Source organism: Dermacentor albipictus, chromosome 5 (genome assembly GCF_038994185.2).
Source record: "Dermacentor albipictus isolate Rhodes 1998 colony chromosome 5, USDA_Dalb.pri_finalv2, whole genome shotgun sequence".
Lineage (NCBI taxonomy): Eukaryota > Metazoa > Arthropoda > Arachnida > Ixodida > Ixodidae > Dermacentor > Dermacentor albipictus.
The window spans coordinates 38,027,241-38,043,005 of record NC_091825.1 but is presented as its reverse complement, the minus strand read 5'-3'; the positions used below and the strand labels follow the sequence as shown (position 1 = coordinate 38,043,005).

Below are 15,765 nucleotides of genomic sequence, written 5' to 3'. Positions count from 1 at the left end.
GTGCGCCCTCGTTTCTGAGGGCGATCAGCAAGGGAGGGGAAAGAAGTTTCCATGAAAAATGTATACATTCGGCAACAGCGCCGACCGCCCACCATGGAGCCCAACGAGGGGACGCGGCAGAGCTTGCATACAAGTCTGCACGACGCCAGTCGTACGCTGTCACTATAACCGAATATGGTGTACCCAAGGTTGGATAGCCACACAGGGTTAACCCTTGCCGCCAGGAGAAAGGAAGTAAATGGAAAAGAGGAGAAGACAGGAAAGGCGGAAAGTGAGAGAAAGACGAATGCTGGAGGGAGAGAGAGATAGGAAAAGGCGACTGCCGATTTCCCCCGGGTGGGTCAGTCCGGGGGTGCCGTCTACGTGAAGCAGAGGCCAAAGAGGTGTGTTGCCTCCGCCGGGGGGCCTTAAAGGTCCGAACACCCAGCATCGGCTCAACCCCCAGGATCCCCCTTTCCCCGGACACGGCTAAGCCGCGCACGGCTACACGCGGGAGGGGCGAACCCTCGTGTGCTCGGGTCCGTGGTGACGCAACGCACCAAACGCCTGCTCACGCAGACGCCCCTGCGGGGAGCTAAATAGAGGAGAGTGGTCTACAGCTGCACGGCCTGTGGCATGTAACTCCTTGTCCCATTTACACTGGGTACAAACAGGTTTATACCTAGAGGCAAAAGTGTCTAGGGAGGAAAAGTCGGAGGGGGTAAATTCTGTGGCTGAATAATCGGAGGAAGGTGCAAGATTTGTACAGCTTGGCCAAAGCCAAACTTACTGTGGGTTACGTGGACGCGGTACACGAAGTGCATCTTCCCTTGGAGCACATGCCGAAGATGGGTACTCATTGTTTCTTAGGAAGCGATGACATCTAGCAGTAAACATGCCGCTTCCGCTACTGTTCCCGAGGCTGAAGAGCCCTTCGGGAGGCCCAGGCAAATCTGCAGGCAGTTATTCCATGCAGCTTCCAGTGTCCTCTTGTTTGCTAGTGATAATCTCTGAAGCACCGGTAAGCAACAGAGCAATGTGCCTTCAATATAGACTTCATCAAGTAGTACCAGTGAGACGGCAGTTGCAGCCCCATCGTGCTCCCGCCATGAATTTGAAAACTTGCAAGACTGCAGCAATCCTCGCACGTAGCTTTTTTACCTGAGGTGACCAAGAGAGAGATTTCTGTCTATCACAATTCAAGGAATCGTTGAGACCATACGTATGGCAGCGGTCGTCCACTGCGTAATAGCAGATATTTGGTCTTTTTTTGTGTGTGTGAAAGCCATGGCTGTGCTTTTTTTCTGGCGAGAGATGAAGACCTCGGGGAGCCAAATACATGGAGAGTTTCAGTAATGCTTTTTTAAGTATCTTGTTTGAAGTCGTTGTTGGGTGATATAGCGTGAACTTGGTGCGCCGTTGTTGGGTGATATAGCGTGAACTTGATGCGCCGCAAATGCAGATATCATCACCATAGATTGCGATGTGTACTCCTCTGGGCAGGTTTCTTATGTGTATCAGGGTGAGGAGCGAGCTGAGCACAGCAATCTGGGGTACACCCTCCTCCACTGTGTAAGATTTTGTAGGTCCGTTTGGAGCACTCATAAATATTTTCCGCTTTGTCAAATAGTCTTCTATCAACTTGTATAGCTTAGCTTTCCTCCGAGGCCAAGGCTAGCCAAAGCTGCGAGAATCGCATGGTGAAAAGCAGAGTCAAAAGCTGCCTTGATGTCAAGGAAAACTGCCGTCGGGATGCGCCCAGCATGAATGTCCTCTTCAAGTGAAGAGATGAGGGTGCTGACATTATCAATAGCAGACCTGTTTTCGCAGAAGCTGTTAATTTCTTGGGGAAACTTATTGTGGCTTTCAAGGAACCATGTAATACGTTTGTAGATCATCCACTCCATAAGCTTGCCTACCGAGCTCAGTAGGGCAATGGGCCAGAAAGATGCATAGCTTGTTCGCTGCTTAAAAGGCTTCAGAATCGGCACGATTTTTGCCAGCTTCCATTCTGTTGGGAACTCACCAGACATCCACGAAGAATTATAATATTCCAGAAGTCACAAGCGGGAGGTGCGGGGCAGCTTTGCGATGGCTTCATAGCGTATTTCGTCATGGCCCGGAGACGTGTGTCTGCTTGATTCAGCATTAGCAGTGGTGAGCTCTTCAATTGTGAAAGGCAGATCCAACTTTGGCACTGCCGCCTGTGGGATGCCACACTGACTATCTGTGGAGGAAATTGAAGGCCTTGAACCTGCTGACAGTAGTCTGCAGTATTCATATGAGATTTCTTTGATGGAATTTCGTTCATGCAGAGAGAGTGCAGCAAATGGGTGAAGCTGTTGGGGCAGCTGGCGCATACCTCCAAGGATCCGCCAAATTTTGGCTACAGGTTGACGCACGTCCAACGTGGAATATAAGTCGCGCCATCTTCACCGACTATGTTTATCCTAGTATCGCCGGATACGACGTTATGCCCGTCGGCAGGCACGGAGGTCTTCAAGGCATTTGTTTTCAGCTTGCCTGCGAATGGCACACAATCTTTCAAATTCCTCGTCATTTGGCAGTAAGCTGACTTTTTTAGTAGAAATTCATGCGCATTTCCTCAGACAACGAGCCATTGCTGTGAGTAATTCCATGTCCTGGGTTGCAGCAGTAATTCCCTTGCCTTCAGCGTCCTTGTATGCATCCCAATCTGTAGATTTTGTAAGGAATTTTCATGGTGACAACTGCAAACAGACAGCTGATATAAGAATTGGGTAACGGTCACTCCTGTGTGTTTCCAAGTCGGTGCACCAGGTAAAGTTTCGGGCAACCGAACTTGTTACGTACTTGTCAATGCTGCTGGTAGTTGTCGGGCCTCTGAGGTAGGTTATATTGCCATCATTTAGAGGTTCAATTGAATAGTTTGAGAGAAGCTCTGCGAGCTTGGCTCCTCGTGCACATGTGTTTGAGCTGCCCCAAATTTCATTGTGACCATTAACACTTTGAGGGTCAATGACATAAATATACGGCGCCACGAAAAAGCCCAAAATGGTCAATGTCGTATATTTACGGCGCCCTCTGTACGTTTAAAAAGCACGCCTATTTCCTAACTTTTTCTTTTTTGACATGTACTGCCACTACGTGACAATACAGGAAATTTTTTCTCACACCTCCTTCTCTCAGTTTTTGTTCTATGGTTTGTTTTAGAGCTAGTTTGCTTTGGCGCATCTATATACAGCCACTCGCACATTGGCGCGCGGGCGGGCGGCGGTTTGGGTTTTGTTCTACGGGGGGTTTCGGCATCTTGCGCTCGTAAAGCTGATGGCTATCTCATTACTATTGCTCAAAGGGCGACCACCTGTTTCTCGCTCGTTTAGTGCTCAAAGGGGTGCGCATAGAAGGATGCCACTATGCAAGCATTTCCTTTTCTTTTTTATTCTTTAGAGACGTGCAAAAACTAATTGCCTCTGGTTGGCAATAAGATGAAGATTAGCAGAAGTTTGTCACACGTTTTGCTTTTTTGACGGGCACAAAACCACACAGTTTTCTTGAGCGCGCTCACCTACGCAGTTCGATTACGCTATGGACGTAAATATTAGTTAAGAGCAGGAACATTAGAGAGTTGTGAAATATTCTTGTGTGCGCATTTTCTAAGCCTTGAACTATGTGTATAACAATGCATCAAAATTTTGATTCTTATAAGCTTATTTCCTTTTTTATGGTTTTTATTCATGAAAAAACAGTACATATACCAACACAAAATATTTTTTTCTCTCTTTACAGACATCCTAGAAAAATCACGGTAATTTTTTTTTCGAAATAGGTCCCTCAGAAGAATTGGAATCTGCAAAAAAATGAATCGACCCTGGGCGGTCTGTCTTAGAATCCTATTTATTGTCCGGCCTTCTACGACGCGCACCATATATCAGAGTGCCCTGCATTTTGACAAGGAGTAATTAGCTCCGAAGGACAGATATGCGACACATATTGATTTGGTTCGCCGATGCTTCGTGACGTTGACGCAGTCATTTTAGTAGAATAGTTTGCTGGGTCAGTTGGTGCATGGTGAATGTATAATGGTTTCCAGCAAGTATGGATGCAAGCACAAGCAGAAACAGACAGGACAATGCTGGCCCCTGTGGCCAGCGTTGTCCTGTCCGTTTCTACTTACTTGTGCTCGCGTCCGTACTTGCTGGAAACCATTATACGTTCATGACGCAGTCATTGTTTGCAGCAAATACCGGAACAACGACTTGCTGCAGCGTCGTGTGCTGTCTGTATAAACAGAAGCAGTGGAGTACCGCTGAGGCAAGCAAAGGATGCATCATCACGTGATAAAACATGGCGGCGGCCACAACAACGCGGTAAAAGGGGTCTATACAAATGTACTGGCGCATCGGCGAGGCTACATCATTTTCATTGTGTTGCAGGAGTCTATGCCCTATCTAGGAAATCTATTATAAATGTAGACTCACTGACCAACCTAGCTGTCTTCATAGGGTCACCTACAGTGAATTCAAAGTGGCACACTGTTTTAGGACAAACATGTGTCGCGGCCGCTATTCAATTGTCGAAGTATACATTGTGCTCCCACAGAATTGCGTCTGAAGCGACACCTAACTTACCTTTGCCATGTCTGGCATGTTCATCACGTCAAACTGCTGTATGCGCACCACAATGCCGTTATCGTCGCGGAACCCGCACAATCCCTTTGGGACGCCTCCTAGGCGCGATTGGGCCCACCAGCGCCGCAACTTGCACCTGCGGCAGTGATGCCAATAAATGGACAAGTTTTTGACAGCTGACATTCGGTTAGGTTTTGTTAAACTTGCGACCTCACTGCGTGTATACGCGTAGTGCAATAAAATAAATATGACACGCAAATGAAAAATTGTATTGCAAAAAATAAAATCAATTACTAGACATTATCCACAAGAGAATTGCCATCTAAGGCTTTGCGATTCAGGAGATACAGGAATACACGTTGCTAACCCAAGCGTGTAGGACATTCTTTACGAAAGGGGGAACCCTGTTGCTTAACATCTAATTTTTCATCGTGAGGGGAGGGGGGAGCACAATTTATCTTATATAAATGCGGGTTACTGCCGCACGTGATTAACTGCGAAAACAGGACACTTCTAGTTGAAGCGTCGAGCCCGCGTTGAAGCACCCGCACGTGAATAGGAGCATCATCATCTACTTCTTCAGTGGCTTCCGTCAAACCAGCTGCCGGTGCATGGCGCATAGACTGGCGCGTTTTCTTCTGCTTTCTAATTTTGTGGCACCTGTTGCAAGGTGTGACATTATTCCCTCCCTTCAGAAGGGCATTGATTCGATGCTAAAAGCAGTACACAGACTACAGGATGAACGTAGAAGTACATGTGCAAAGAAACATGCACACACAAACGCTTGCTGAAGCGTAGTCATAGAACGTATGGTACGGTCACTAAGGCACTAATGGATTGCCTACAACAAAAATAAACAGAACAGAAAGAATGACATGTCTTAAAACTATGGTGGTTATGGAGTGCAGTATTGTTTCAGCCACACAACATGCACATTTTCTAATAGTGACTTTCGACGATGAGTTAGTTGGCTTTTATCTATAATAACTTCATAATTCATGTCACTCACTCACCGTAGCACTTTGTACAGTGAAAAGTACTGGCTGAGAATTTTCTCGGTTAGGCCCTTTGCAGAGGCCTATCCGAGAAAATTCCGGACCAGAACCTGATCTCCCGGTTGGTACTCGACTTGTCAATCGTGGAGGTTGTAGTGTGGTGTGTCGATGCACTGTTGTTTATGTTCGTGCGAGCCAGTTGGCATGCTTCCTCGGCGTGCTGCACGAGGAGCTCGGAGTTATTTAATTTCATGGTAGCGTATCCCATCGCTGCCATCCAGTTATTGGATCTTGCCATTCCACGCCAGAGTTGGCTGAGGTTGATGCGAACTTAGAAAAATGGAAGGTTTATTTACATTATGCACAGGAATAGATAAAAGTAGAATAACAGCATAAAGTCATCCTTACGGCCGTTTTCAAAATTGGACGCTGAGGCCCACGGCAAAAAGAATGTCTCTCTCTTTCCGATGGTTCTCGGGCTTATAACCCCTTCAGTCCGTCAGGGTCACGTCATTTTCAGCCAATTGTCGAACCCGTGCAGGTATCGTCAGTTTCATTCAATCGTAGGGCCCATGCGAGTGGCGTCATACTCGGCCAATAAGGACACTCCATGGGCTTTACTCTCTGATGGCTGCTTCCGTCCGGTGTTGCCTCCTTGCCTAGAAGGCTTAGCTAAGCTGGAGCGGAGAGGTCATCCTTGAGCGACCTCCCAGTGCTACAAAGCAGCTTTTCTCGGGACTAGGGTCAACTACGTCGAACCGTGCCAGCCTCCTGTTACACTTTTTTGTCCGGCAACAGACACAACCCCGCACGTCTTTCTTCGACGTGACTTTATCAAGCTACCATTGACTCCTTCGTTTAGATTTTAAAGATATGTTAAATGCGCTCTATGCGTACGCATTCGAAGAAACCTGACTCTTAATTAATGGATTAGCAACTTTTTCATTCTCACAATGAGTACAATGCTGATCATTTCGCAGTGTTTTGTGTTCACAATGAAGCATAAGAATGCATGTATTTCTCGGTACTGGCTTTCTGTAAGCTCTGCTTTATTGTATTTAGTGTCGTTTCACATTTACTTTGTCCGTCTATCTCCAGTTGCACTTTTGTTTGGTTTGGCCTGAAGTGAAAACTTCGAAGATTGACAGTTGCGAGAAAGAAGAGACAGAGTTGTCCAACTTTCTGAAACCAGCATATATTGAACATTAACTCTTCATTCCTCGCTCCAGTCATCCCTAAGCCTCCAGTATTCTAGGGGAGGTCCTTGCAGTGACCATCCATCCCTTCTTTCTCCACGCTTCTCCGGAAGCCGGTATCCCTCGGCTTGGGGATGATCACCCCCTGCTCTTTCTGGGAACCGAGGCTGTTTCCCGGACCAAGACGCCAAGACAACCACTCCACAAACTTGCTTTTACTTTTGAATAAAAGCTAGTTGACTCTCCCTCGGCCACTTCGCTCTTTTTTCTGCCAGGAACAACACCACGACGATGACCCGTCTTTGCCAACCTTCCCTGCAACGCAGTTTTGCAAGAGCACAGGCGTGACAGCAGCCCCCCCCCCCCCCCCCCCCCACCGGCCTTTACCCGTAACTCAGTTGCTACAGATCATGCGCCCTTTACCACGGCATATTTCTTCGCCTGCCTTTGCCCCAATTCCGACTACCGACGATCAACTACTGGCCAAGTACAAAAACAGTGAAAAAGGGAAAGAAAGCTGTTCACTATAAAAAGCAGAAATATTCATTTCAATGAAGTAAGACACTCACTCGTAGAAATTACGGCGTTGCGACTCCGTGGTTAACACACGGTTTGTCTTAAACTCCACGTAGCCAGCCGTGGAACCCTGCTTGCATTCAACTGAGGGGTCGACCGCTTTCACTTCGCCACCCATCACAATAGAGTGTGATCCAAGCTGGCAGTGGAGGACGGTGTTGTATCCATCACCTTCCCTGAGTAGCTCGTCTTCCTTGGGGTCAACCCCTGGCTCAGCTGCATAGGCCCAAAACATGTGGTTATGGTTAACTAGACCATCAATAGCCTGCTTCAATATCTTTAAACTTGAAAAAAGAACTTTGAGAAAACAAAAAAAAGAAAATTTCTACTGTCAGTACAAAAGTTTTTTCAACATAAAGTACAGAAACTCTGCCACTGTAGGAAAAGATTTGATTTCAGTCAATGCCAAAAGACTACAGTTTTCATAATTTCGACAGAACTGGGCCCTTATTTACAAAATGCTTTCAGGCAAAAATTGCTTGCCAGAGAGAAATGCAGCTAATGTCGAAGCTGGACATACTATTAGCGAAGGTGGCCGGCCAATGACAAAGAGCCCTTACGAATGCAGAAGTTTCTGAATTCGGCCCCTCATCTTTACGAGGTAAAGTTAAAATTTTCTCATCAGCACTCTGAGCAAAATAACTTATTACATTACTAACCACGATTGACATTGGCGCATACCTTTCGCCTACCACGTAACTTTAGGCAGAGAAATCTGATGTGCGTGAGTAAATCAGTTTTAATTACTGAAAAATGATTCAGCTGCTCGTCAAGCCAGCCATGTTACTAAGAACATGACTACATATGAGTGGCATTCATAAAGCTGGTAATGCCATGAAGGAATACAGATTAAGCAATGTAAATTGGGCAAGTCTAATTTTATCCCACACTCGAGTTAACACAGTGCACCATTTTTTCAAGTCCCACAGGCATCAACAAGCCCTACAGGCTCCACCAGTGCATCAATCTCTGGTTCGTCATCAGGCGAAGGTCCTCCACTCCGTTCATGGTCGTGCAAACATGTCCGACCGGACTGATGATTAATTGATTAATTGATTCTTTATTGGTTTATCACATATAGATGTGATGGAAGGTGAAGGGAAAAGCCATTCAAGGATGGCTTTAGGGACTCCTTCGCCCCCATACTGGCAAAGACAACAGCAGAGGCACACACATTTTGTTCACATGGTCGTACACTTTCACAAAACCATCATATTAAACACAACAATGTCATATAATTTGACAAAACCGTAAAATTGAACACCTCATTAGTTACTTTGCCTGCGCCACTTCACAATGACAAGACGGAATATGCTGAGCAGGGGCATTGCCATCATACACTGTCACCAGCTGGGCACGAATCTGCTTGGCATTGAGTTCTTTCAAATGCTTAGAAAACCATTCACTGCTCGCATTTCAATGAACTTTCCAGAAGAACACTGCCATGTTGGCTTGATGTCTGTCTTCGTGCATTCTGCGGTAATATTTACGACCAGACATACTTTATTCCAATGAAATTTCAGAGGCGTGCCCTCATTTTGAAGCTTTTCGTGTACTCCTAACTGTTAAGAAAATAATGGCATAATGGCTAGGGACGAGACACTGAGGCAGATGAAGACCATCTACCTCAGTGTCTCATCCCTAGAGCATTTCAGTACACAAAAACCATTGCCTCCGATTTCTTAACTAAAGCTCAACTATGCTGAACATAATTTTGTCGTACCATGCTTCCTGTTCTCTGAGAAAATTACTCCCCTGCCCTGCTAAGTTATTAAAGCTGTCGCTTTCAAAGAATACAGCAGTATCGTCCGCATAAACCAAGCTTTGTTTTGATATACCAAAATATGTAACATTAATTTTCTGTAAAATGTCTGAACGAGCAAGCAGAAAATTTCGTTGACACTACATAAGTGAGAAGCAAAAAAATTCACAGGGTCTCTTACATTATCCCCAAGGCGCCTTGGAGAAAGCCTAAGTCATTATCACCATCTTCATCAGCCTGTCTTATGTATACCGCAGGATGAAGGCCTCTCCCTGCAATCTCCAAATACCCCTGTCCTGCACCAACCGATTTCAACTAGCGCCCGTGAATTTCCCAATTTCATTGCTCCACCTCGTCTTCTGCAGTCCTCGACTGCATTTCCTTTCCCTTGGAACCCAATCTGTAACCCTAATGGTCCAACGGTTATCTAGCCGGCGCATAACATGACCTGCCAGGCTCCATTTCTCTCTTTTAATGTCAACTAGAATATCAGCTATACCTGTTTGCTCTCTGATCCAAACCGCTCTCTTTCTGTCTCTTAACATTATGCCTAGCAATCTTCGTTCCATCTCTCTTTGTGCGGTTTTTAACTTGTTCTCAAGCTTCTTTGTCAGTCTCCAAGTCTCTGCCCCCTACGTCAGCACTGGTAAAATGCACTGATTGTACACATTCATTTTCAATGATAATGGTACGCTTCCAGTCAGGAGCTGACAATGTCTGCCATATGCAATCCAACCCATTTTTATTCTTCTATGAATTTCCTTCACATGATCAGGGTTTTCTGTGATTAATTGACCTAGGTAAATATATTCCTTCACAGACTCCAGAGGCTGACTGAAGATCTTGAACTCTTGTTCCCTTGCCCGGCTATTCATCATTATCTTTGTCTTCTGCATATTAATCTTCAACCCCACACTCACACCCTCTCTGCTAAGGTCCTCAATCATTTGTTTTAATTCATCTGCATTGTTGCTGAATAGAACAATGTCATCAGCAAACCTAAGGTTGCTGAAATATTCGCCGTCGATCCTTACTCCTACGCCTTCCCAGTTCAATAGCTTGAATACTTCTTCCAAGCACACAGTGAATAGCATTAGAGAGATTGTGTCTCCCTGTCTGACACCCTTATTTATACGTATCTTCCTGCTTTTCTTGTGCAGAATTAAGGTAGATGTGGAACCTCAGTAGATACTTTCCAAGGTATCTACGTAAGCGTTCTGTACTCCTTGATTACGTAGTGCCTCTATGACTGTCGGGATCTCTACTGAATCAAATGTCTTCCCGGAATCTATGAGAGCCATATAGAGAGGCTTATTGTACGCTGCGGATTTCTCGATAACCTGACTAATGACATGGATGTGATCTATTGTAGAGAATCCCTTCCTGAAGCTCGCCTGCTCCGTTGATTGGCTAAAGCCCAGTGTTGCCCTTACTCTACTGGAGATTATTTTGGTAAATATTTAAGCTAATGGGCCTATAATTTTTCCACTTTTTAACGTCTCCTTTTTTGTGGATTAGTGTAATGTTTGCATTCTTCCAGTTTTCTGGGACCCTTGCAGTCGATAGACACTTCGTATAAGGAGCCGCCAGTTTTTCAAGCATTATGTCTCCTCCATCTTTTATTAAATCGACTGTTATTCCATCTTCTCCTGCTGCTTTTCCCCAGTTCATGTCTTGCAAGGCCCTTCAGACCTCATCTCTAATTATAGGAGGAGCTTCTGTATCCTGTTCATTACTGTTTCTAAGTGAGGTATCCTGACGCCTCTGGATACTGTACAGGTAAGCATAGAATTCTTCCGCTGCCTTTACTATATCTTCGAGATTGCTGATGATATTACCCTGCTTATCTTTCAGTGCATACATCTTGGTTTGTACTATGCCTTCTCATTGATTTCAGGCTGCGTCCATTTTTTTAAGGCTTCTTCAGTCTTGCTCACGTTATAGTTTCGAATATCAATTATTTTCGCCTTGTAGATCAGCTTTGACAGTTTCGCGAATTCTATCTTATCTCTTGAGTTGGACACTTTCATTCTTCATCGTATCTTTATTAGGTCCTCAATCCAGATCGCTGGCATGAAAGTCAGTGTGAGGCATGTCAGTAGAGTCAGTTTAAGTTAATTTAGTATATCTCAAATGCCTGAAAACATGCTTAAATTATCCACTGTACACGGGTTTCATTGATCACGGCCGGTGGCAGAGCACACTATTCCTCAATGGTTCTAACATCGTGGTTTCAGAGTCTCCCGTACACAAGCGGCTATGAACGCGGCTAGATACACAATATATTTTCGGCAAAATTGAACAGCCCTTAAAGGTAGTGTGGAAAAAAAAAGAAAATAAGAAAATGAAAAAAAAACTGTCAGCGCTTACCGCGAATTCACTAATCGCATATGGAGGGAGCTGCAACAAACAGTTCACAGTGTGGATACATTAAATACAGACAGATAACGTACACATCCCTCTTAATTTGCTTAGTCAACCCTGCCAATTCACATACTCGTCTTCTGAATTCGCATATTCATTGTCTTAATTCGCTTCGTATACTTCCCTTAGTGATCCCTCTCAACCCTTTGACGGTCAATGACGTAAATATACAGCGCCACGAACAGCTCCGAAAATGTCGATGCTGTATATTTATGGCCCCATCTGTATGTTTAAAAAGCATGCCAATTTCCTAACTTTTTCTTTTCTGTCATGTGCTGCCACTATGTGGAGATACAGGGAATTTTTTTCGCGCACCTCCCTCCCTCGGTCTTCGTTGCATGGTTTGCTTTAGCAATAGTTTGCTCTATCGTGTCTATATACTACCACTAGAGCATTGGTGCACGTGCGGGCGGGTGGCCGTTTGGATTTTATTTCACAGGCAGTTTCGGCTTTTTGCGCTTGCAAAACTGATGGCTATCTCGTTACTATTTGCTCAAAGGGCGACCACTTGTTTCTCACTCGTTTAGTGCTCACAGGGGTGCGCATAGGAAAGATGCCACCGTGCATGCGCTTCCGTTTATTTATTTTTTTTAAGACTCGCGAAAACTAATTGCCCCAGCTGGCTGGCGATAAGATTGATATTAGTGGAAGTTTGTCACACGTGTTGCTTTTTTTGATGGGCACACAACCAAACAGTTTTCTTGAGTGTGCGCACCTATGCAGTTCGATTACGCTATGGACGTACGTATTAGTGTAAGAGCAGGAACATTTGAGACTTACGAAATATTCTCTTATGCGGATTTTCAAAGCCTTGAACTATGTGCATAAAAATGCATAAAATTTTCATTCTGATAAGTTTATTTCCTTTTTTGTTGTTGTTATTCATGAATGAAGAGTGCATATACACCAACGCAAAATATTTTTTTCTCACTTTACGGTCACCCCAGAAAAATCACGGTAAATTTTTTCAAAATAAGTCCCTAAGAAGAATTGGAACGTGCAATAAAAAAAATTGACCCTGGGTGGTCACATATGGTGAAAAATAATAGACCCTCGAAGGGTTAATTCCAAAGGTCAAGGGTCCAACTCTCATTCAAGGTCATGGGTATGAGTGTGTTAATTAACTGTGCCTTAATTAACATCGCTTTCAATTACACCAAAGGTCGTGGTTTAGAGTACCACAATTAGTTCTATTTTAATAACCAGGGTGTCTACCAAGTTCACATTTTCAAATTCCCAGAGTTTTCCAGGTTCTCCTTGAATGCCTTCGCAAATTCCCCGAGCGACCCAGAACTTTCTTTTATGTCAAGACACCATGGTCGCCCGATGCTGTCACTTTCTAGCAGGGATGTTAAAGAATAAAAAAACTACTTATCCCAGTTTGCATAGTAAGAAGTAGCATTTATTTTATTTCAAAAGAAAACAGGAGAGGAGGGTTAGTAAAATGAACAGTGAATAAGTTATCTTTGAAAAAGAATGGTTAAACCGATTGCAAATCAAGTCAGGCATTCTCAAATACGAATAAAAAGGAGATGCATACTCAAGCAAATACTTTCGAATATGAGCTATTTTTATCAACCAATAGCAAGCTCACTGGTATGAGGCCTGAACTTTGTCACAAGTGAGATTCTTTCTTAGCAGCTGGAAAGTCAACCTCAACTGTCCTGACAAATGCTCAGACCACGCACAACACCTCACTGTTGCATTTCACTGCGTTATGGAGTTTATATTGGTTTGGATGAGGGGCACCTACATCTCAGCGTCAGTCAACACTTTGTTTATTGAGCTCAAGCTCCTTCAAAGAAGTGGCGGCACGCTTCCTTTCCCGTTCATTCTTTATTGAGTAGGTCGTTCTTGTTCTCGTCCTACTTCCGCCAGGCGTTAACCCTACGGAACATTTGAAGCATCGTTTTAGTCAGTTGTACTGTCATTGTCCTATTTTCCTGGCTACCTATGGGCCACGGAAACGTCAGAAAAATTCGGTACTTCAAAAAAGTGAATGCACGTCTTTTACTGCCCAAAGGGCTCAAATCACCACAGGCACATTCGAAAAAGCTCTAAAGGTCTACCAGCACACTTATTAGGCATATCGTTGTTGGGTACACGGGTGTATAATTAAAAAATACATACCGTGTCCCATCCCAACTGACCCTTCCCACGCTTGTTATGCTTCACCGCGATACATTCGCGTATGCTTCACAGCATAACGTTGCTGAACTGAGGCAAAGCTGACTCTCGGAAACCGGCATTATACAACACACTGTGGTTTCCGAGCTTCGAAGCCAATCGCAAGGACCACAAAGGTGGAGTTGGTACCATTGCTGACAGTGGAAAATTCTTTCAATAAAAACACGGCACCCAACGGCAAGTACCTTAATAGCGAACGCCAGAGCAGCTGGCTCTAGCGTTGCCGCATTGCTGGCTACAGCTGCCAGCCGATCTGCGTGCGAGTGCGCCGTTTCGAGGCAGTGAGGCAATCAAAATGGCAGCGGTGGTCGCTTTGATTAATGCTGTTTCAGACTTGTGGTCACAGCAAAAAATCCGGAAAATCGGAGGGCGAAGAGTTCTCACGTCCAAAATTTCCGACACGTTCTTACACATTTGACTCTCTGGGGTACGTGGTGGTGCCGCGAAGCCATCCGAATTATCGGGCATCCGGAAAGCCGGTCGTTGTCAGTACACTGGCAACTCCTCCACCCGACAACATAGCGTCAAAGACAAATGGGTGCGATTGTCTCAGTTGCTCGAGCCAGCATCACCGCAACTTTCGTTCACTTTCAATAAAATTACAGCTAATTTTCCCTGATAGAAGCATAAATTCCCTGTTTTCCCTGAGTATTTCCAGACTACTCAATATCCCTGAAAATTCCCGGTTTTCCCGGTTTCCAGACAACGTGAATAACATGTGCCTTATTTACATCACCTTAATTACCATCGAAGATCTAAAGTTCAACCACCACCAAAGGCCGAGGGTTCGACTCCGATCAAAGGTCGTGGGTTCACGTGCCTTAACCCTATCCTGATTAACTGCCCCTGAATTACCGTCGCCTTCATTAACACCAAAGATCGTGGGCTCGGCTCCCACCAAAAGTGGTGGGTTCGAATGTCTTAACTCTATCATAATTAACTTCGCCTTGATTAAGACAAAGATCATGGGTTCAACTCCTGAAAATGATAAGTGGTTTGATTCCCACCCTAGTTTGAGGTTTCGTTGCCTTTCAGGTAACTTTCGTGACTTCCACGGGTTTTTGCTCAAGGTCGACTGACTGATAAGACATATAAGGCTTTCACCTGAAAAATAGTCTGCCAGATGCATACTTTGTTTACACAGAAAGAAAATTTACTATCTACTTATGAAGAAAATTGGAATGAATCTCACAGAGCTCTCCATTTAAATCTGTAATCGCAGTTGCCTCTAATAACAGGTAATAGTGCATAAATTTGGGTAAGTAAAGCATTGAAAATGCATAAAACAGCGCCAAAGCTACATGGACGACAGAAAATGAAACACTACCCTGACTGGCTAGCGGTAAGAACCGTTCCGAAATTCAAGCTGCAGCACAAGTTTTGTCGCCAGCCCAGACTAGAGAAACATAAATGACAAGTCAGTAATACACGATGCATAAGAAGGTATGCAACAACTGAATATTGGATCAACAAACTTCAGAAAAACAATTTTGCAGATTCAACACGTAAGTTGGAATCTAGGTGAAGCAAATCTGCACATAAATCCTGTACATCTAACAGGGATGCAATTCTACACAATGTGCAACATCATGCAATGTTTATCTTAATCCATCACAAAGGTCTCAACACGAATACTATCTTGCCATTTTTTATGTTTAGTCTACACCCTTCATAGATTATACCGAAAAAAAATTCAGCCAGATGCAGTGTGTGAGGTGGCAGATGCACAGATGCAGGCATTGCAGAGTTCACTGAAAAAAATGTGATGCTTCCTCTGTTAATGTGACAGGTAAAAAGCAACTGCTGTCTATTCAGCAGACTGGGGCCAAACTCGTAGAACGAGCATATGGTGCGTTGTATAGGCTTTAACAGGACACCCTCTTAACGAAAAACTGCACAAGTATAACATGTCGAGATTAAAATCAAAGACAGTTGTTTTGTCGCTGTACACTAATGTAGTTGTGCGTGTACAGGGCTGTATCCAGGACTTTATTTTGTGGGGGATTTGTGTGCATAGTGGCTGCCATTTTGAAATA

The 15,765-nt window shown here is 44.5% G+C and overlaps 1 protein-coding gene across 3 annotated transcripts in view; it reads right to left on the bottom strand.

The window, feature by feature from the left end:
- The window catches only part of LOC135909511 (decapping and exoribonuclease protein-like), a 68,321-nt gene that overhangs the window by 34,279 nt on the left and 18,277 nt on the right, over positions 1–15,765 (bottom strand). For all 3 annotated transcript variants that reach the window (XR_010566722.2, XM_065441486.1, XM_065441485.1), the window contains exons 3-4: positions 7,350–7,572; positions 4,590–4,725 (exon numbers count right to left, since the gene is read on the bottom strand). Coding sequence is in view for 2 of the 3 variants with exons in the window: in XM_065441486.1 (XP_065297558.1) it covers positions 4,590–4,725; positions 7,350–7,572 (359 nt within the window). In the remaining variant the exon portion in view is untranslated. The remainder of the gene's footprint in view (positions 1–4,589; positions 4,726–7,349; positions 7,573–15,765) is intronic.